Raw genomic sequence first — 20,877 nt, 5'->3', positions numbered from 1 at the left:
ATCTATCCTAGAACAACACAGAGAGGACAAACAACCCTGCACATATACAAACTGCAATCCGGGCTTCTTAAGGCTTCGTTTAGAAAACAACGTTTTTCATGCCACTTTGATGAAGTCCGGATTTGTAGGGTGAATGGCAAGTGTGTTGTCCACGTTCTCCCAACTGAAAGGTTTGGCGCACTGTAGCTCCCCCAGAGTTCCCATGGAACTTTTGGCCTCTCCTCTAAATAATTATCTACCCGCCCTGCCGCTCAATTTAGGTGGATGCCATGATTTAGAAGGCTTAAAAGTTGTTCTATACCATTACATTTTCCAATGTTGGGTTACACAGTGCTCTGTGAGATAATCAAAACCACACTTTTCTTTCCTTTTTAGAATCATATGGTACTTTATGTTGTCATGTCACTTTAATACCAATAAAATAAATTGAGGTTTGTGATTTTAACAAAATGTAAAAAATTAAGGGGTATGCACCTTAAAAATCCAATTCACACACTATTCACCAGAGGTTATACTACAACCTTTAATGTTCAGCATTGTTCAAATACATTAGTTGTAGAGAACAATCATTTAGAAAATATGCATTGTACTAATAAACATTTATTGAGTGCAAACTATCTATTCCTGTGGCTTCAAACCTTATTTACCAAAACTTGTCCCTTTTTACGACTATCCGATGAGTACTTCGGCTTTGCTTACATGGCAAAGAGGAAAAAAAAATTTCTTTGATGGCCTTCTCTTGCTTCTATCTTATATAGCAATGAATCCCCACATAAACCAGAAGAACACCTCATCTCGAATTTATGAGGGTAATGCAAGTTTAATGAAAGACAGTGCATGATGTCAAACCATAACCATTTGCTAATGTAGCAAGTAAGATAAGGTTAAACATGTTTGTTGTTCAATTACACATATTCATTTTTTTTGTAGAATGGTAAACTGCCAGGAAAACAGTTTGCACAGCAACAAGAGGACCTTCTTCCTTTGCTGGGTACAAACTGATGTTAATAAACACACATTATTGTTAATACAATAGTATTTTATCGTGACGGTAAAATGGGAACATTTCATCCATTAAGTGCTAAGCAAGGATAAAATAAAAGAGTATAAAAATATGAAAATATTAAAACATTTTAGAGGTAGATATAGTGCACTCATGAGGCGTTAAACTGTGATCTCTGTGTGCAACCATCTGGATTTCTGTGCTATAGCAGAGTGATTTCACTTGGTGGCAAGGTGAGTCTCTTCTCTCTGAATGACAGCATGTTCTCCATGTGCATGGCAATGACTCGGCACAACTCGAGGCCCTGAGAAACACAAACATACAGATCAATATGGCACTTGAGATAACCTGTTAAAGTAAAAATAGATTTACTTTCATATAATGTCCATGATGTTAGCATGCTGTGAATTGCTATCATTACAATTTTCTCTGTGAATGCTCCGTTTTTTACTAAGACAATTACACACCTGCTCTAGCTGCAGCTGTGTGATTCGCTGGTTGAGCAGGTCTCCGATCATGATCTCTACATATGGGTAACTGGAGCCTGAAGTTGGTCTCTGGGTGCGAGTTGACTTCAGTGGGAAACGTACCATGGCGTCCTAATAACACACACACACACACATAAACATGCTCACATATGAAAATATTGACAAACAAATACGAACATTTATCAGCTAGTTTTCTTTTTGCTGCATGTGGTTAACTGTTTCCAGATGGTGTATATATGGAGTTCAATAAGTGCCAGGAGTTAAAATGAAAACTTAAAATGAGATTTTTGGGAAATCTGTTCCCTCACTTTATTAAACCATGAGCACTGATTTTGGGAAAGCTGTATGTTGTGGTTAGAAGTTAACATAAAATCATCTGCGACATGAAGGTCCTGTTCATTTAGGGCTTTTGATAAAGTATATAAATACACCACCATTGATATTTGGATAAATGTCAGATGGCAAATAGCAGAAAAGCCATATGCAATTTGTAACCATAAACAAGATGAATATTTGACCGTTCTTCTTGATAGTGTTGGTAGAGTTTATTTAAATTAGCTGCTTTCTTTGCACAGTCATGACTTTAAAGCATAGAATTTTCAATAGGGTTTCAGTCAGTATGTGTTATTTTGACCCTACATGAATAGAAAAAAAAAATCACAATAAATTCAAGCTCTAGCAGTCAGTTCCTGTTTTCAAAATTGAATGTAGTATAATGAGTACACCTTGGAAAAAGAACGGTTCAATAAAATTAATAAAATGCACCAATTACTTTGACATTCGTCTCCATGATAAGCATGTATGTTTTTGACCAGAACTGTAGATCTAAACATGACCAGATGTAATATGGAAATTTTAGAAACCAACTGCTATATTCAAGGTTGATCTATAAGATTCCAAAACAATTTTAACATTGACTATATGGTCTCACCAAAACCCCATTTTGTCATACCTGCTTGTGTTTTGAGTTCTTGAGTTTGTGTTTTTGTTAAATGACCTGGTCTAGTCTTTCGTTTTGTCTCCCTGCACCCCAAGCCCACACCTGTTCTGTGTTTTCCCTTGATTGTCTGGTCACGTTTGTCATTGGTTCCCCCTGCTGTTCAGTTATGTCTTTAAGCCCATTTGTTTCCTTTGTTCCCCGCTGGTTCCGTATGTACAGGTCCTTCTAAAACAATTAGCATATTGTGATAAAGTTCATTATTTTCCATAATGTTATGACGAAAATTTAACATTCATATATTTTAGATTCATTGCACACTAACTGAAATATTTCAGGTCTTTTATTGTCTTAACACGGATGATTTTGGCGTACAGCTCATGAAAACCCAAAATTCCTATCTCACAAAATTAGCATATTTCATTCGACCAATAAAAGAAAAGTGTTTTTAATACAAAAAACGTCAACCTTCAAATAATCATGTACAGTTATGCACTCAATACTTGGTCGGGAATCCTTTTGCAGAAATGACTGCTTCAATGCGGCGTGGCATGGAGGCAATCAGCCTGTGGCACTGCTGAGGTCTTATGGAGGCCCAGTATGCTTCGATAGCGGCCTTTAGCTCATCCAGAGTGTTGGGTCTTGAGTCTCTCAACGTTCTCTTCACAATATCCCACAGATTCTCTATGGGGTTCAGGTCAGGAGAGTTGGCAGGCCAATTGAGCACAGTGATACCATGGTCAGTAAACCATTTACCAGTGGTTTTGGCACTGTGAGCAGGTGCCAGGTTGTGCTGAAAAATGAAATCTTCATCTCCATAAAGCTTTTCAGCAGATGGAAGCATGAAGTGCTCCAAAATCTCCTGATAGCTAGCTGCATTGACCCTGCCCTTGATAAAACACAGTGGACCAACACCAGCAGCTGACACGGCACCCCATACCATCACTCACTGTGGGTACTTGACACTGGACTTCTGGCATTTTGGCATTTCCTTCTCCCCAGTCTTCCTCCAGACTCTGGCACCATGATTTCCGAATGACATGCAGAATTTGCTTTCATCCAAAAAAAGTACTTTGGACCACTGAGCAACAGTCCAGTGCTGCTTCTCTGTAGCCCAGGTCAGGCGCTTCTGCTGCTGTTTCTGGTTCAAAAGTGGCTTGACCTGGGGAATGCGGCACCTGTAGCCCATTTCCTGCACACGCCTGTGCACGGTGGCTCTGGATGTTTCTACTCCAGACTCAGTCCACTGCTTCCGCAGGTCCCCCAAGGTCTGGAATCGGCCCTTCTCCACAATCTTCCTCAAGGTCCGGTCACCTCTTCTCGTTGTGCAGCGTTTTCTGCCACACTTTTTCCTTCCCACAGACTTCCCACTGAGGTGCCTTGATACAGCACTCTGGGAACAGCCTATTTGTTCAGAAATTTCTTTCTGTGTCTTACCCTCTTGCTTGAGGGTGTCAATAGTGGCCTTCTGGACAGCAGTGAGGTCGGCAGTCTTACCCATGATTGGGGTTTTGAGTGATGAACCAGGCTGGGAGTTTTAAAGGCCTCAGGAATCTTTTGCAGGTGTTTAGAGTTAACTCGTTGATTCAGATGATTAGGTTCATAGCTCGTTTAGAGACCCTTTTAATGATATGCTAATTTTGTGAGATAGGAATTTTGGGTTTTCATGAGCTGTATGCCAAAATCATCCGTATTAAGACAATAAAAGACCTGAAATATTTCAGTTAGTGTGCAATGAATCAAAAATATATGAATGTTAAATTTTCATCATTACATTATGGAAAATAATGAACTGTATCACAATATGCAAATATTTTGAGAAGGACCTGTATGTGAGTTTATGTGTGATCTCGTGTGTTTGCTACCGCTGTTTGTGTCCTGCCATGGATAATAAAGACTCATCTTACCTGAAACTTGCAAGCTTCAGAAGTTCTTCCCTGCATTTTGGTCCATCAAAAAACCAAACTATGACACATTTATGTATCAGACATTAATTTTATGGACACACTATTTGTAATTATACAAATGTATATTTTTTAAAATAAATATAAGAAAAATGCACATTTGTATAATTTTACATAATGTTTATGCAGACATTACTTTGTGGACAATTTAATCACTTGTTTAGTGTGTGGCTTGTTTGGATGGAAATTGGGCTGTTTCAAATTTTCTGGTGATTCTACAAGTGATTACTTTTAGTACAAACATTTGTCCAACTTCCAGCGTCATCAATTTGTCAGATATGAATCAACAAATCAGGTCATATGGTTTTTGTTAATTAGGGCAAAGATTTCTCTGGCCATTTTGAAACACCCGGCACTATCTGGACACCTTACTGAATAGACATGCAAGGATAAACAGTAAACAACGTAACCAGCAGACAGAGCTATTAAACTTGTTTTAGAGCAACATGGTAAAACACTCCGTATTTTAACCCCTAAAAAACTCATGACGAAGTAAATAGGCAGTCTTTATACTGTTGCACACACACACACTGGACATGGAAAGCATGCATAATTTGATTTTGTGGATGTATGACACTGTGGTCATATTAGCTTTTTACTCACGTGGGTGTCCTTGTTAAGAAAGTGCAGTCCGTTCAGGTTCACAGCCAGGATGCACGGAGCCTGGATAGACGAAGAGCTCAAACTCTGTATGAAGAAGAAAGAAGAGCCGAACATGGGGAAGGCACTGACCAGACCTGAATAGAAACACACAAACAGTCTTTTTATACAATCGGCCACATAAAAAAATCCCCAAATAATTAGAACTTTTAATTACTTCTGTACCTAAATGGGTATTTCTCTTGTCTTTGATCAGATGTTTGCTCAAATATTGAGATAGGTTTTAATCTAAGGGAAAATAGTCAATATATAGAATCTAGTCTACAAAAACTTGCTGCTTTATTTTAGCATTAAATGGGCCGGACACATTCACAAAGTCCTGATGTCTTACCGAGGAATTGTGCACGGGCCTGGTATGGGTTTAAGGGCTGGACGTACTGCATGTGCTGTGTTACCACATTCAGCCATTGTTGTGAGCCCTGTTTGCTGTAGAACTGTGAGGGGACACATTCCTGCACCTCGCGCCTAGATACACACAAAAACATTCAAAACAGGCCTGGTGTCAATGTTGGCAGCAAATGTGTATTATTAGATTAAACGGGTATCTTAGCTTGAGCTTAGATCAAGCCATACCAATGCATTAATAGGCTTTTATTCATGAGTGAGCTGAATTTCTTTAATTTATATAGAAGGAAATTACTGACACTTAAAAACAAACTTAGGAGTATATTTACAGGGTGGGCAGGTAGATGGCGTCCTTGGCACGATGCTGTAGGGCGGCCAGCCTGGCAATCTGTTGCATATGCTGGTCACTGGGCTTACCCTGAGGAACTACACCCAGCAAAGCCTTCAGGTAGTCTGGTAACACCTGGAAAAGAGACAGAACTGAGTGGTGGGAAGTCTCCACAAGGTATTACAGAAATCTTATCTACAGTCACAAAAAGTTAGTGTTGCTTCGGTGTGTAAGTTTGCCAAAACAATGTTGGATTCCATAATTTACTCTGGTCCCATCCCTGATCTGACCAGTGACGACATGTTTAGCCGCATGTTGTCATTCAACCGCTGGCTGTCTAGGTGGTGTCTAGAAAACGATGTGGGTTACGTTGATAACTGCCGAACATTTTGGGGAAAACCTGGTCTGATCCGGAGAGACAGCATCCATCCCACTTTGGATGGAGCTGCTCTTCTTTCTAGGAATCTGGCCGAATTTATTAGTGACAACCCAGGGTTCAGACCAGGAAGCAGGGTCGTAGTTTAATACTCCTCTCTGCAGCTTCTGTACTGCTACCCACCCATTACCCTATTAAGACAGTGTCTCGCCCACGGCCAAAATTGAATAGGTTAGAAAATAATCTAAAAGGAGGAAATCAGAAAAATCTCATAAACATAAACACAACTCAGACCGAACAGAAAAATAAAACAATTAAATGTGGCTTACTGAACATAAGATCTCTCTCTTCAAAGACATTGCTAGTTAGTGACCTGATTTGTGACAATCAGATTGATTTATTTTGCCTCACAGAAACCTGGCTGCAGCAAGAGGATTATGTTACTATAAATGAGTCAACTCCAACTAATTATTAAAATTTTCACATTCCTCGAAATACTCGGTGAGGAGGAGGAGTAGCAACCATCTTTCGGTCGGATTTATTGATTAGTCCCAGACCAATCAATAGCTACAACTCTTTTGAATATTTAATCCTTAGTTTTCCTCATCCAAATTGCAAAGCACTAAAACCTCTTCTGTTTGTTGTTTTGTACCATCCACCAGGCCCTTACTCTCAATTTTTAGATCAGTTTTCAGACCTTTTATCTGATTTAGTGTTAAATACAGATAAAGTTATAGTGGGGGATTTTAACATTCATGTTGACACTGAAAGAAATAGCCTAAATATAGAGTTTAATGCTATCTTAGACTCAATTGGCTTTGCTCAAAACATTAACAAACCTACCCACCTTTGTCTTCATTCTCTGGACCTTGTGCTGACATATGGCATTGAGTGTAAAGACATAACAATATTTTCTCATAACCCTGTCCTGTCTGACCATTTCTTAATAACCTTTGAGTTTAATTTAACCGAGTACTCCACACCTAAAAGAAAATGTCATTATAGTAGATCATTATCAGACGATGCTGTAACAACCTTTAAAGAATCTGTTCCACTTTTAATTTCCTCATTATCACTGAAAAGCACAATGGAGGGCAATAATTCTGTTTCTGCCCCTTCACAAATTGATTCTTTTGTTCATAGTGTTTCTTCATCATTGCGTGATGCATTAGACAATGCAGCCCCATTGAAAAAGAAGGTAATCATTCATAGGAGGCTAGCTCCTTGGTTTAATTCAGAGCTGCGTACTTTAAAGCACAATGTTAGAAAATTGGAGAGAAAATGGCGCTCTACACACCTAGAGGATTCCTACTTAAACTGGAAAAATTGCCTACTGTTATGTACAAAAAGACACTTCGCCAAGCTAGAACAGCTTATTTCTCAACATTAATAGAAGAGAACAAGAATAATCCTAGGTTTCTCTTTAGTACAGTTGCTAAACTTACACAGAGTCATAGCTCTGTTGAGCCATCCATTCCCTTAGCTCTTAGCAGTCATGACTTTATGGGATTCTTCTTAAATAAAATTGATTCTATTAAAAAGAAAATCTTTGACATACTCCCGAAGATGATTACTTCATCCTCAGCAAGTGAGACAACATTGGAAATAACTGCAGAACCTGATCTGTGTTTGGACTGTTTTGATTCTGTGGAGCTTCCTGAGTTATCAGAAATATTAGCTTCATCTAAACCTTCAACTTGTATGTTAGACCCAATCCCAACCAAATTATTTAAGATAGTGTTCCCTCTGATTACCAGCCCCATTTTAGATATGATTAATCTATCTTTAGTAAATGGATATGTACCACAAGCTTTTAAAGTAGCTGTAATTAAACCTTTACTTAAGAAACCTTCGCTTGATTGAGATGACTTGAAACATTTCAGACCTATATCCAATCTTCCATTCTTACCTAAAATTCTTGAGAAAATAGTTGCTAATCAAATGTGTGAGCATTTACACAACAATGACCTGTTTGAAGAGTTTCAGTCATGTTTCAGAGCTCATCATAGCACTGAAACAGCTCTGCTGAAAGTCACTAATGATATTCTTATTGCCTCAGATAATGGACTTGTGTCTGTTCTGGTTCTGTTAGATCTCAGTGCTGCATTTGATACAGTCGACCATAATATTCTCTTAAAAAGGCTGGAATATGCTGTAGGGATCAGAGGAACAGCGCTAGGCTGGTTTAAATCTTATCTCTCTGACAGATTCCAGTTTGTTCATGTAAATGATAAATCATCTTTAAACTCCAGGGTAAATTGTGGAGTACCACAGGGTTCAGTACTTGGGCCAATTCTCTTTACTTTATATATGCTTCCAATAGATCAAATTATCAGGCAGCATAGGATACATTTTCACTGTTACGCTGATGATACTCAGCTTTACTTATCCATGAATCCTGATGAGCCCAACCAGTTAGATAGACTACAAGCATGTCTTGAAGACATAAAAACTTGGATGACTTTACATTTTTTACTTCTAAATTCAGACAAGACAGAAGTTGTCGTCTTTGGACCGGAGTCTTTAAAAAAGAAACTGCTTAGTCAATCACTTAACCTGGATGGCATTAAATTGACCTCCGGTAATAAAGGAAAAAACCTTGGTGTTACTTTTGACCAGGACATGTCATTTAAATCCCATATTAAGCAGGTTTCTAGGATTTCCTTCTTTCATCTCCGGAACATTGCCGAAATTAGAAATATTGTATCCAGGAGTGACGCTGAAAAACTAGTCCATGCATTTGATACTTCAAGGCTGGACTATTGTAATTCTTTACTATCACAATGTCCACAAAATGCAGTTAAATGCTGCAGCAAGAGTTCTGATGAAAATTAAAAAGAGAGATCATATTTCTCCTATTTTAGCTTCCCTTCAATGGCTCCCTGTTAAATCCAGAATAGAATTTAAAATGCTCCTCCTCACATATAAAGCCCTTAATGATCTAGCTCCATCATACATCAGAGATCTGATTGTTCCATATGTTCCTAACAGAGCACTTTGTTCTCAGACTGCAGGTTTACTGGTGGTTCCTAGAGTCTCTAGAAGTAGAATGGGAGGCAGATCCTTTAGTTATCAGGCTCCTCTCTCGTGGAACCAACTCCCGGTTTTGGTCCGTGAGGCAGACACCCTGTCTACTTTTAAGGCTAGGCTTAAAACTTTCCTTTTTGATAAAGCTTAGTTACAGTGGCTTAGTTTATCAGGGATGGAGCCTTCCTCCCTCCCTGTTGGATGGAGTAAGGGGGAGTCAGGTTTAGCCTAAACCGGCTCAGTTATGGTTGAGGTGCAAACACACCCTCCATTTCTGCTACCTGTATTACCCCTTCTCTTTTCCAATGGTTATAATCAGTCTGACAGAGGGAGGTATCCCAATCCTTGTGGTTTTTAGTATAACAATAACCATCAGAGGGACCCCTTGTGGGGTGCCTTGTGACGACATTGTTGTAAATAAGCGCTATATAAATAAATAAACTGAAACTATCTGTGTAGTTATGCTGCTATAGGCTTAGGCTGCTGGAGGACATAATGACCACTTTCACCTTCTTTGCTACATTCTCACACTACTCTCCAATTTTGCATTATTTGCTGTTATTTCAGCTTTTAACTTTGTTCTCTCTTTTCTCTTCCTAGAAGCTACACCTGGCCTGGCTCTGTGTCTACTTGTGACATCTTTCTGGAGAGGGGCATTGTCCGAGCTTTTGCTGGCAACAACTTAATGCTCACCCTCTACCGATGATCCACATGGCCCTGTCTTTTAGTGTTTAATCCTTTCTCTCTCCTACAGGTCCTTCTCAAAATATTAGCATATTGTGATAAAGTTCATTATTTTCCATAATGTAATGATGAAAATTTAACATTCATATATTTTAGATTCATTGCACAATAACTGAAATATTTCAGGTCTTTTATTGTCTTAATACGGATGATTGTGGCATACAGCTCATGAAAACCCAAAATTCCTATCTCACAAAATTAGCATATTTCATCCAACCAATAAAAGAAAAGTGTTTTTAATACAAAAAACGTCAACCTTCAAATAATCATGTACAGTTATGCACTCAATACTTGGTCGGAAATCCTTTTGCAGAAATGACTGCTTCAATGCGGCGTGGCATGGAGGCAATCAGCCTGTGGCACTGCTGAGGTCTTATGGAGGCCCAGGATGCTTCGATAGCGGCCTTTAGCTCATCCAGAGTGTTGGGTCTTGAGTCTCTCAACGTTCTCTTCACAATATCCCACAGATTCTCTATGGGGTTCAGGTCAGGAGAGTTTGCAGGCCAATTGAGCACAGTGATACCATGGTCAGTAAACCATTTACCAGTGGTTTTGGCACTGTGAGCAGGTGCCAGGTCGTGCTGAAAAATGAAATCTTCATCTCCATAAAGCTTTTCAGCAGATGGAAGCATGAAGTGCTCCAAAATCTCCTGATAGCTAGCTGCATTGACCCTGCTCTTGATAAAACACAGTGGACCAACACCAGCAGCTGACATGGCACCCCAGACCATCACTCACTGTGGGTACTTGACACTGGACTTCTGGCATTTTGGCATTTCCTTCTCCCCAGTCTTCCTCCAGACTCTGGCACTTTGATTTCCGAATGACATGCAGAATTTGCTTTCATCCGAAAAAAGTACTTTGGACCACTGAGCAACAGTCCAGTGCTGCTTCTCTGTAGCCCAGGTCAGGCGCTTCTGCCGCTGTTTCTGGTTCAAAAGTGGCTTGACCTGGGGAATGCGGCACCTGTAGCCCATTTCCTGCACACGCCTGTGCACGGTGGCTCTGGATGTTTCTACTCCAGACTCAGTCCACTGCTTCCGCAGGTCCCCCAAGGTCTGGAATCAGCCCTTCTCCACAATCTTCCTCAAGGTCCGGTCACCTCTTCTCGTTGTGCAGCGTTTTCTGCCACACTTTTTCCTTCCCACAGACTTCCCACTGAGGTGCCTTGATACAGCACTCTGGGAACAGCCTATTTGTTCAGAAATTTCTTTCTGTGTCTTACCCTCTTGCTTGAGGGTATCAATAGTGGCCTTCTGGACAGCAGTCAGGTCGGCAGTCTTACCTATGATTGGGGTTTTGAGTGATGAACCAGGCTGGGAGTTTTAAAGGCCTCAGGAATCTTTGCCAGGTGTTTAGAGTTAACTCGTTGATTCAGATGATTAGGTTCATAGCTGGTTTAGAGACCCTTTTAATGATATGCTAATTTTGTGAGATAGGAATTTTGGGTTTTCATGAGCTGTATGCCAAAATCATCCGTATTAAGACAATAAAAGACCTGAAATATTTCAGTTAGTGTGCAACGAATCTAAAATATATGAATGTTAAATTTTCATCATGACATTATGGAAAATAATGAACTTTATCACAATATGCTAATATTTTGAGAAGGACCTGTAGACATGGCGATTGAGCTTTACTGTAACTAACTCTATGTGCTCTTTTTCAGACTCTAACCTTGAAAACTGGCTCAGAGTTTATCTGTTCTTTCTTTCTAGGTGAAACAACTAAAGGAGCTACATCCATTAACATTTACTTCTCCTTCCCATAGAAAGTACTCCTGGATCAGTGCTTCTTTGTTCTCTTTGTGTCTCTGCTCTGTTCTTTCTCTCAAACCCCCAGTCGGTCGTGGCAGATGGCCACTCACACTGAGCCTGGTCCTGCTGGAGGTTTCTTCCTGTTAAAAGGGAGTTTTTCTTCTCCACTCTCACTACATGCATGCTCAGTATGAGGGATTGCTGCAAAGTCAACGCCAGTGACTGTCCACAGTCTCATCCGGGAGGAGGGAATGCTGCAAGTCACTGACTGAATGCAATCTGCTGGGTTTCCTTAGATAGAAAAACGTTTTATCCAATTTGAATAAATAACTAACTGACTGCACTGTTCAATGGTTAGGACTAATTGGAATGTATGTACCTGATTGTTGTGAAGTGCCTTGAGACAAAATTTGTTGTGAATTGGCGCTATATAAATAAAACTGAATTGATTTGCAAGAACCTGTTCAAATAAGAATGTTCATAAGTGGTGTTAACTATTTTTTAATTATGTTGTTTTTTGGACAAGTAACTTTACCTTGCTGGTAACATTAAGTGGTGTTGTAAATAAGGGTGAACCCTCTGCATCCTGAACTGAGTAAAGATTCGCAACTTTATAAAAAAAATAATTAATTGCAAAAATTCCACTCTAAGGCCAAAGTGTGGTGACTGCCGTATGTATGCCCAATTTACACTATAATGCACATGTCTCTCAGTGACGATTTATTTGTATACTTCCATCCTTGCTTTAAACTGAAGGCTGATGGATTCTGCTGAGTAGTGTCTGCACCCTGGTTCTGTTGTTACTTTGTGTGTGCCTGCTGCAGGCAGGGAGAAAGACCACCTCCGAAGCCATGCCTTTAGAAGAGCTTTACGTCTCTTCTAACTTCTCTCAGTCCATTAAACAGGTAAATATAACTAAAATAATAGCACAGATGTTTCATTCATTTATATGAGGGATGACTTTGTCAGCTGACTTGCTTAAACAGAAACAGGATAAGGCAAATAGGTGGAATGGGGCTCTGGATGGATGGATGGATGGATGGATGATGCACTATGAACACAAATTCATTTTGTTTAACCAGTTTGAACTGAATTCAGAGCTACGTCTTGATAAGGATGAGCTGATAAAAAACTCTGGGTACTGTCATGTGTCGATGTGAATTATTGTAACAAAGGCTACAAAGCAATGCTGTAGAGGTAAATATTAGCCGTTGTTCAGCTTAAACAACAGCAATGTACCTGGTTGTAGTGCATGGTGACATAAAGCTCATTGTCAAGTTTAAGAGCCAGACTCCACACCACTCTTCTAAACCACAGACTGTAGTTGCCGTCCACTGGCTCCGCCTCTGTGGCGATGTCCAGGATGTATTCACGCTTGTTCAGGGGACGCACATTCTGACCTACACAAGAGAGCAGCCCCTCTATCAGATCTGTTCCCATGTCCTGTGCAGCTGTACAATGTGAAAAGTGTTGGAATTTGAGATCTCCCCTATAACAACACACCCCCCGTTTACCTCTGTGTGTTACCAGAAAGACTGCATATTCATCCAGAGCCTCCAATCTCTGCAGTCCCATCTCCAAGCAAAGCTCCTCAATCACATCCAAAGCAACCTGACATAAATAGGTTAATTAACAGTAAGCAATCCTGTCATCAGTCATCACAAATTTAATGCATATGTTGTTTTTTCCTACTTTTTACAACTCTACAACAGTCTAGTTTGTCATTTTAAAATCATTACAGGGTGTATTGTCACTGGTGCTGCTTGCATCTGAGTTACACTCACAGAGCATGTCTTGATTTTCAAGTGCCTCTCAATCCCACCTGGAAGCAGGAAAAGTTGTCTCTTCGAGCTCCGCCCAGCCTGCACATAGACAACCAATCAGAAAACACCCTCACACAACAAAGCAACACTTTGTAAGCGTTATGTGTGAAAAAGCCCTCTGTAAATTGCCTGTCATGTATTCAAATGAAACACAAAGGACTAAAAATATAAACATTTCTAATAATAATGAGAATAAATCAGTCAAATGGCATTCTCTTTTTCTGACTGTGCTGGGGAATTACTCCAGACATTGTGCACATTGTTTGAATGAAAGCTTCTGTTGCTCAATGTTCAGCAAATTCAGACAGGCCCTGCTTTATGAAAGGGTATCAGTTACACTGATACCATTTTATTTCTAAGAGAATGAACTCTGACAAATCCTCTTTGCCAAAAGCAATGTTTAGTTTTCAGCACTGTGTTCAGATAAGTTGGAAAGTTTTGATTAGATCTCCCACCTTTAAAGCAGCCACCTTTAAATTCAAGGCTGTTAGTTAAAATTAACATTCTCCACGTTAAAATCAATTGTCTCCACATCTGAAAGATTGTTGTTTTTTTAATTATGATATCATGTAATAGTATTTCTTTTTTGCTTGTTAAATAATTTATGATATTGTTTCTTTGACTGTATGTTTGACTGTATGTATGCTTTAATGCCACAAAATGGCAAATTCAAATGTTGTCATAACCATAAACTTCAATATATTTTATTGGGATTTTATGTGATAGACCAACACAAAATAGCACATAATTGTGAAGTGGAACAAATTATGTTTTCACAAATAAAAATTAAAAAGTGTGTTGTGCATTAGTATTTAGCTCCCTTTACTCGGATACACCTTTATAAACAAGCAGTGCAACCCACTGCCTTCAGAATTAACCTTATTAGTAAATAGATTTTCTCTTTGGGTAATTTATTATCAGTAGATATCTAGTTGTTGGGTGAAGGCCCCAGAGGTTTGGTAGAGAACATTAGTCAGCAATAAGAAGACCAAACAACGTAGCAGACAATTCAGGAAGAACATTTTAGAGAAGTTAAAACCATGGTTAGTTAAAAAACAAACATTGTTCCTGTCCGGATCCACAGGTGTTTCTGTTTGGTTCTCACTTGTGTTAGTATTTGGAATGTTTTGGGTTGTTTATTATCGTCATCGAGGTTTTTCCATGTCCCTCATCTGCTTCTTCTCCAGCTGCACTGCATTCCTCTTATTAGTCACACCTGGTTCGTAGTTAAAAGCCTTTCTGTTTCCTTACCTCCCAGAATCTCTGTTTATTATAGTCTGTTTGCGATTGCCTGTTTCTCCAGTGTGAGTTCTATTCTTGTCGGTGCTGCAGTTTCTTTGCAGTGTTCCAGTGAGTTTATTTCCTTGATTCTCGTAAGTCATTTTATTTATTAAATCCCATCTGCTTCAGTTCTGCCTGCCACTTGCCTCTCCGCATTTAGGTCCTACTACAGAATGAGACACCAGAGTCCCAAACTTTAAACAGCTCACACAGCATTATTCAATCCTTTCTCTAATAGTGGAATAAGTATCGAGCAAACATACCAAAACATATCCTTCTACCTCAACTTGCAGGCATTGACCAGCACTGTTCAGAGAAGAATGATTAATCTGGAGGAGATGCAGAGATCCAAAGCTCAGGTAGGAAAATCTGTCAGCAGGACAACTATTAATTATGCAGGCCACAAATCTGGCGTTTGTAGAAGAGCTGCTGTAAGAAAGCCATTGTGGAAAAATAAGCCATAAGAAGCTATGTTTGCAGTTACACAAAAATCCTTTGGGAGAACAGCAAATATGTGCAAGAAGGTACTCTGGTCTGATGAGAGCAAAACTGATCTGGTATGTTTGGCAAAAGACGAACACTACAGATCGCCTTGAACACAGCAACCCAACAGCAAAACATGGTAGTGGAAGTATGATACTATAGGGATGCTTTTCTTCAGCAGGGGTGGGCAAGCTAGTAAGAGGTAAGTGGAAGATAAACTGAGCTACATCAGCAAAAACAGGGGAATCCTGGAAGAAACCCTGTTAGAGACAGAGAGTTGAGACTGGGTGGAGGTGCACCTTCCAGCAGGAATATGACCCTAACATACACCAAAATCTACATTGGATGTTAATAATAATAATAATAATAATAATTTTAATAATGTTTTAGAATGGCAAAGTCCAGGTATAAATCCAGTTGAGAACCTGTGGCAAGGCTTCTTAATGTTCACAGATGTTCTTTAAATACTATATAGCACCAAAAAGTGTCCATATGTCAACAATAAAACATTGCTAGGTATTTTGGACAAAACAACTTCAAAGTCAAGTTATTATTCATTAGAAGTTGCTTTTTATATTTTACATCACACAGCAATATTAGTTCCAGTATGCCAGTCGTTTCCTTTTTTATCTCAGTACATATTTCTTAATATATAAAGTATATACGGATTCAAAAACAATTGACGGGGAAATTAAAATAAAGAAACTTACCAGTATAGCTTTGATCTCCATACTGTTGGGATACTGAACACGTCCACCATATTGGAATGTCCTCTTCAGATTCTCCTGACAAGCCTTGGCAATACCTGTCAATTTAGACCAGCAGGCAGTAAACACTTTAACACAGAACTATGGTTATCCTCAGACTGTTGGCAAAGAATTTATCAATATGAAATCAGTGGGGATGTTTCACACCCTATTAAAACCACCCCCAGGTCTCCAGGACCTTTATGATCTCTCAAAGGCTGCGGGATCGTAACAAATTTGGGAATCCCTGTTACAGTGGGAACACAGGCATGGCCCTACTGTGCTCTTTGAGCACGTCAAAATAAGTTTTTGTCCTATGCTTTACCAGGTCTCCATCCATAATGCCTCTTGCCTCGGCCATAAGTAACTCATCTGTATGAGATCCGCACTATACAACTATCTGCATATTTCTTTTGTAATGGGAAGTTTCTGCAACTCCACGATCAGCTTTTGACTTTGTAGGGACAGACACAAGGATTTTCATCAGCTTATTTTCGTATCATAAGACGCCGCAGGTGAGGAGTATGTCTTCACAGAGTGCTGCCCACTACAGAGTGTGCTGTTCTATGCAATAATATCAATTTGATGCAGCGCTCTGTGGGCATATTTCAGAGAATACAGTCAGAAAGAAACATTGACACAAAACTTACATTGTTCGTCTTTTTTACGAATCACTCTGGGCTGTTCACATGTAGGCTCGTGTATAGTAGTCATGCCTCCAAGAGCATCACAATAAAGTTCTTGGATCACTGTCAGCTGGGTGTGGGCGCAATGAGGTTGACATGTAACCAAGCCTGGCCAGTCATCCTCTAGATTCTCTGATAATGAAAAATGGAGGTCCACCCAGGTCACACGCCATCGTAAAACTACCACTGCTGCTACCAGGCTCCTCTACACAGCACCCAAAATATCCTGTCACCACTATAATACACCACCACAAGCTTAATGTGACATCGGGTTTATTCAATGGTCAAAACAGTTGGCAATTCTCATGCTACATTGCGTAAAAGGGAGTCCGATGCATCCTTAATTCATACCAGAAACCTCCAAATCTCTGCAGAGACCATCCATGTTTCGGTTGATTTTTAATTTTGTGCAGTCTTAGTCTGGTGTGATGAAACTCTAATGCATACCTTGGTATGGCATCCCAGGGCTGTCACAGGCATCCTGCAGGAACCTTAGCAGAAATGGCTTCATGACATCGGAGCAGCGATGAAAAGCTGTTAGGATGTACAGCAGCCTCCATCCTCTCTGGCAACTATCCCTGTGCAAAACACACACATGACTACATATTTACAGCCACTCAATCATCCCATCACTGACAGTAACCTGTGAGTACTGGAGGGCTTACTGTTTGGAACTGGTGTTGGTAGTGACCTGCTTCATCACTTGGCAGTAGGCTTCATCCTTTATCAGGCCATGGTCGCTACTTAACTGGAGTTATGAATGAATCAATGAATATATGCAAAACTATGCAATGATGCTCAAAAAAACACACAAATACAGTTTATTGAGAATTTATTAAAACAAACATTCGGCTTATGGGTGTGAACCTTTAGTATAGTAGCGAGCAGGTCCTGCTCAGTCTGGCCTTTCATTGGAAAGTCTCCCATAAACTTCATAATGGCTGGAAATTTTTGAAGCAAATAAAATAAGCAAAACATTAGTTATTCAGCACCTGTAAAGAAAAAAATAAATCAAACATTCTTCACTAAAGACAATATTGTGCCATCAGGATCGGAGTCACATGTGAAAACTTGGATGATTTTGTCAGGAGCCAGGCAGCAGCATTGTGAATGATTTTCAATCATTCAGGGGAGGTATTGCTAAGGCATGTGTCACATATTGCAGTAATCCAAATGTGACAAAACAACACCATGAATAATTATATTCAGCTCAGACCATGACACAATGGAGAAAACTTTGGCAATTTTTCTCAAACTGTAAAAACAGGAATGAACCAGAGACTAAACTTGTAAATCAGATATAAAAACTCAGTTCTAAGGTTATGCTAAGATTCCTAATATGTTTCTATCAACTCATTCAGTTCTGTTTCAGTATTTGTTGTGCTTTTCTGAATTCTGCTTTTACCTATGGAGATATCAGCAGCCACTCTGTTCATCCCACTGTCAGAGAAGTCAATCAGAGACTCATAGACTGGAGACTAAAAACAAAAGCAGAAGAAATGTGTGAGCTACATACTGAGACTATGACAATAAATATTTTAAACAAGTTAGGTAGAGATACACCAGTCTGAATTTTGTGGCTGATTTCTGAGACTCAGTTTTTGTGAAGCTTTGACAGTTTCTTTGTGTATCCTCAAACTGTAAACTATTTACCCAGAGATTTCCAAAAGGCTGCCAACATTTGCACTTCAAGTATGTTTCATAAAAGACAAAGTTTGAAAGCTCATAAGGATAAAACTTTGCTGTAATCTGCTTAGCCTTCCTGTTATAAGCAAAACATCTTGCACTCTCTTGCTCTTTTGCAGCCTGACAAGTCTCAACATGTCATAGAAAATTATTTTTCCTTTTAAATACCTTCTTAGGTCTCTGTGCTTGCATCTGAATGCATTTCAAACACCAATATAGATATTGGAAAAAGGTAAATTTGAGTCTTCTTCCCACAGTAACAACGTCCACATGAACCTTTTAGCCCGTATGGTTCATTGCTTATGAAAAATGATGAGTTTTTACGTTTCTGACTGGCCAGTCACCGGTCAGCGATGATCAAAATGGAAATTCATCAATTCTAATCATCAGCTTATTCTTTCTGTTGCATTGCTAAGGTTTAAACATCACAACAGAGAATAATAAAATATCCTGAAATATTAGATGGCCAAACAATAGTACAAACACCACATGTGGTCTTTGGGCGGCTTTTAGTAGTACTCAGAAGAAGTTTTGATACATGCAAACCAATTAACTGTGATCTATAACCAGAAAGCCTCAACAGCAAATACATGACTTGTTGAAGCACACACATCTTTGTTTAGTCTGAAAAGCAGTTCAGTAGAGAAAATGTCAACAATGGTCTGCATGAGCTGACACAAATAACAGTATCCAGGAATGGGTGTTGGTGACTCCTTATGGTGTCCTCCATTCATTTGAAATCAGAACTTGGATCTGGGAATGACAGAAACTTAACTAAACCCTGTTCTAATTTCATGTTTGAAAACCAACAGAATTAGTTTTATGATCAGTGATCAAATAACCACTGTGTACTTTTATATATGTATATTTTGTATTTTTGTGCATTTTTAACTTTCAAACACTGTCGCAACATGTCCACTAAGACAGGCAGTATAGTACTGTGAAAATGATTAATTTCAAGAGATACATAATGTCATAGGTGCAAATAAACTGAGCTTATTAAGAAAGGCGACCTATTAAATTTAGAGGTAGGGGCTGTTGGGGACCCATTTTTTGTATTTCTTCCCAACTTTGAGCTTGTTTGTAAAAATGGAATAGTTAGTACATAATTAAACCACCTGTTATGGAGTGCCATTTCATAATAATGTTTTGTCTTTTCTTGCCATTATGATGTAACACAACAAATCCAGAATTATAAACACAAATGTAAGTTTTAACCAAGGCCAACTGTATTACCTTGGAGAATTTGACCATATCACCGGGGTCCCTGGCCTCCTTCCCTTTTTTGGTTTTCTGATCACTATGAAGGATAAACAACACAACAGTCGGTCAAATGTATTATCTATTTATTTATCTGATGCAAAATTGGGGTTCCAGTTAATAGATTCTGGCATTAAAGATGCATTAGTGTGCATCTGCCTGACCTCCTGTTTCTCTGGGCTTCTCTGAAGTACTTCTTGGCAAACTCAGTCATTAAATACTGATTGCTGTGCAGAGGGAGCTCATCCATTTTGACACTCCAGCTGTCCCCATACATCTCATTTACAACCTGGCACACAGAAAACCCAGAATTATAACCCAAAATCATATTTTTGCACTGCAATTAGAGAGTCTAATCTGAAGATATAATCTTAGTCTGCACCTCTGTGGAGAGCTCAAGTTCATGAGCAGCTACAGCTGAGCCCATTGCCACAGCAACGGCAGCTGAAGCCGCAACCCGCCCGTGCCTGTCCCGAGGCTCCACGCGCTCAGCAGGCAGAAACAGGAAGTCAGGAGCAGCCACAGGATGGACATAATCACTGGGGAAAACTCCAGACCTTCCAAAAACAGCCCCGAACCGCCAACCTGTTTGAGCGGACACACACCAGTAGACATTGTCAGTATGCCCAATTAGAGGTTCACATGCATACATAAAATCCATATTTAAAGTTCTTCAGAACAAAAAGTGTTACATCAAATAAGCAAACGAAATGGTATATACATGTACCTATGTACATATAAGTATATATATATATCTATCTATATATATATATAGATAGATAGATATATATATATCTCACGCTGCACCCACCAAACTCTGGAGTGTCCCTCTTCAACTCTTCCAGAAGCATGACGGTTTTCTTCACAATGCAGCCATATTGTTTTCCTGCACAAACAGACCCATCCACCCCCGACACACACACAAACAAAGTTAATGTTAATGTGCTTTGTGCTAAGCAGCATTCAATATAGATGATATATCTGGCTTAATGAGGCAGAAAGGAGATGTAATACAACCACACTTCTCGGTAGTATACTTGTGTGTGTCTCATACCGGACTCCACTCCATCCATGTGCTGGAGCCGGATGATGTCTCCTTTGTGGAAGCTTAGGTAATTCCTGTTCTCAGTGATGTAATTCCTCACCGCCACCACATACTCTGAATCCTGAGAAAGACCATCTTATTTAACACATCAACTTGCATTTGAAACATGTTTAAACCTACAATCTGGTATTAGATTATATGAAGTTATAGTGCCTTGCAAAGGTAATCGTAACCATTG

The 20,877-nt window shown here is 39.4% G+C and overlaps 1 protein-coding gene across 1 annotated transcript in view; it reads right to left on the bottom strand.

The window, feature by feature from the left end:
• Positions 1–1,021: 1,021 nt before the first annotated feature.
• The window catches only part of LOC124864661 (unconventional myosin-XV-like), a 79,412-nt gene continuing 59,556 nt past the window's right edge, over positions 1,022–20,877 (bottom strand). Inside the window, exons 49-66 of the mRNA XM_047359524.1 lie at positions 20,649–20,760; positions 20,406–20,480; positions 19,977–20,179; positions 19,759–19,883; positions 19,571–19,634; positions 18,054–18,126; positions 17,516–17,589; positions 17,314–17,396; positions 17,096–17,226; positions 15,927–16,021; positions 13,414–13,491; positions 13,144–13,240; positions 12,869–13,029; positions 5,727–5,860; positions 5,384–5,517; positions 4,996–5,129; positions 1,471–1,602; positions 1,022–1,307 (exon numbers count right to left, since the gene is read on the bottom strand). Coding sequence (XP_047215480.1) covers positions 1,206–1,307; positions 1,471–1,602; positions 4,996–5,129; positions 5,384–5,517; positions 5,727–5,860; positions 12,869–13,029; positions 13,144–13,240; positions 13,414–13,491; positions 15,927–16,021; positions 17,096–17,226; positions 17,314–17,396; positions 17,516–17,589; positions 18,054–18,126; positions 19,571–19,634; positions 19,759–19,883; positions 19,977–20,179; positions 20,406–20,480; positions 20,649–20,760 — 2,007 coding nt within the window. The 3' untranslated portion in view covers positions 1,022–1,205. The remainder of the gene's footprint in view (positions 1,308–1,470; positions 1,603–4,995; positions 5,130–5,383; positions 5,518–5,726; positions 5,861–12,868; positions 13,030–13,143; positions 13,241–13,413; positions 13,492–15,926; positions 16,022–17,095; positions 17,227–17,313; positions 17,397–17,515; positions 17,590–18,053; positions 18,127–19,570; positions 19,635–19,758; positions 19,884–19,976; positions 20,180–20,405; positions 20,481–20,648; positions 20,761–20,877) is intronic.

Source organism: Girardinichthys multiradiatus, chromosome Y, assembly GCF_021462225.1.
Source record: "Girardinichthys multiradiatus isolate DD_20200921_A chromosome Y, DD_fGirMul_XY1, whole genome shotgun sequence".
Taxonomy (NCBI): domain Eukaryota; kingdom Metazoa; phylum Chordata; class Actinopteri; order Cyprinodontiformes; family Goodeidae; genus Girardinichthys; species Girardinichthys multiradiatus.
Note: the sequence above shows the minus strand (reverse complement) of the source record. Positions and strands in the feature narration are given on the sequence as shown.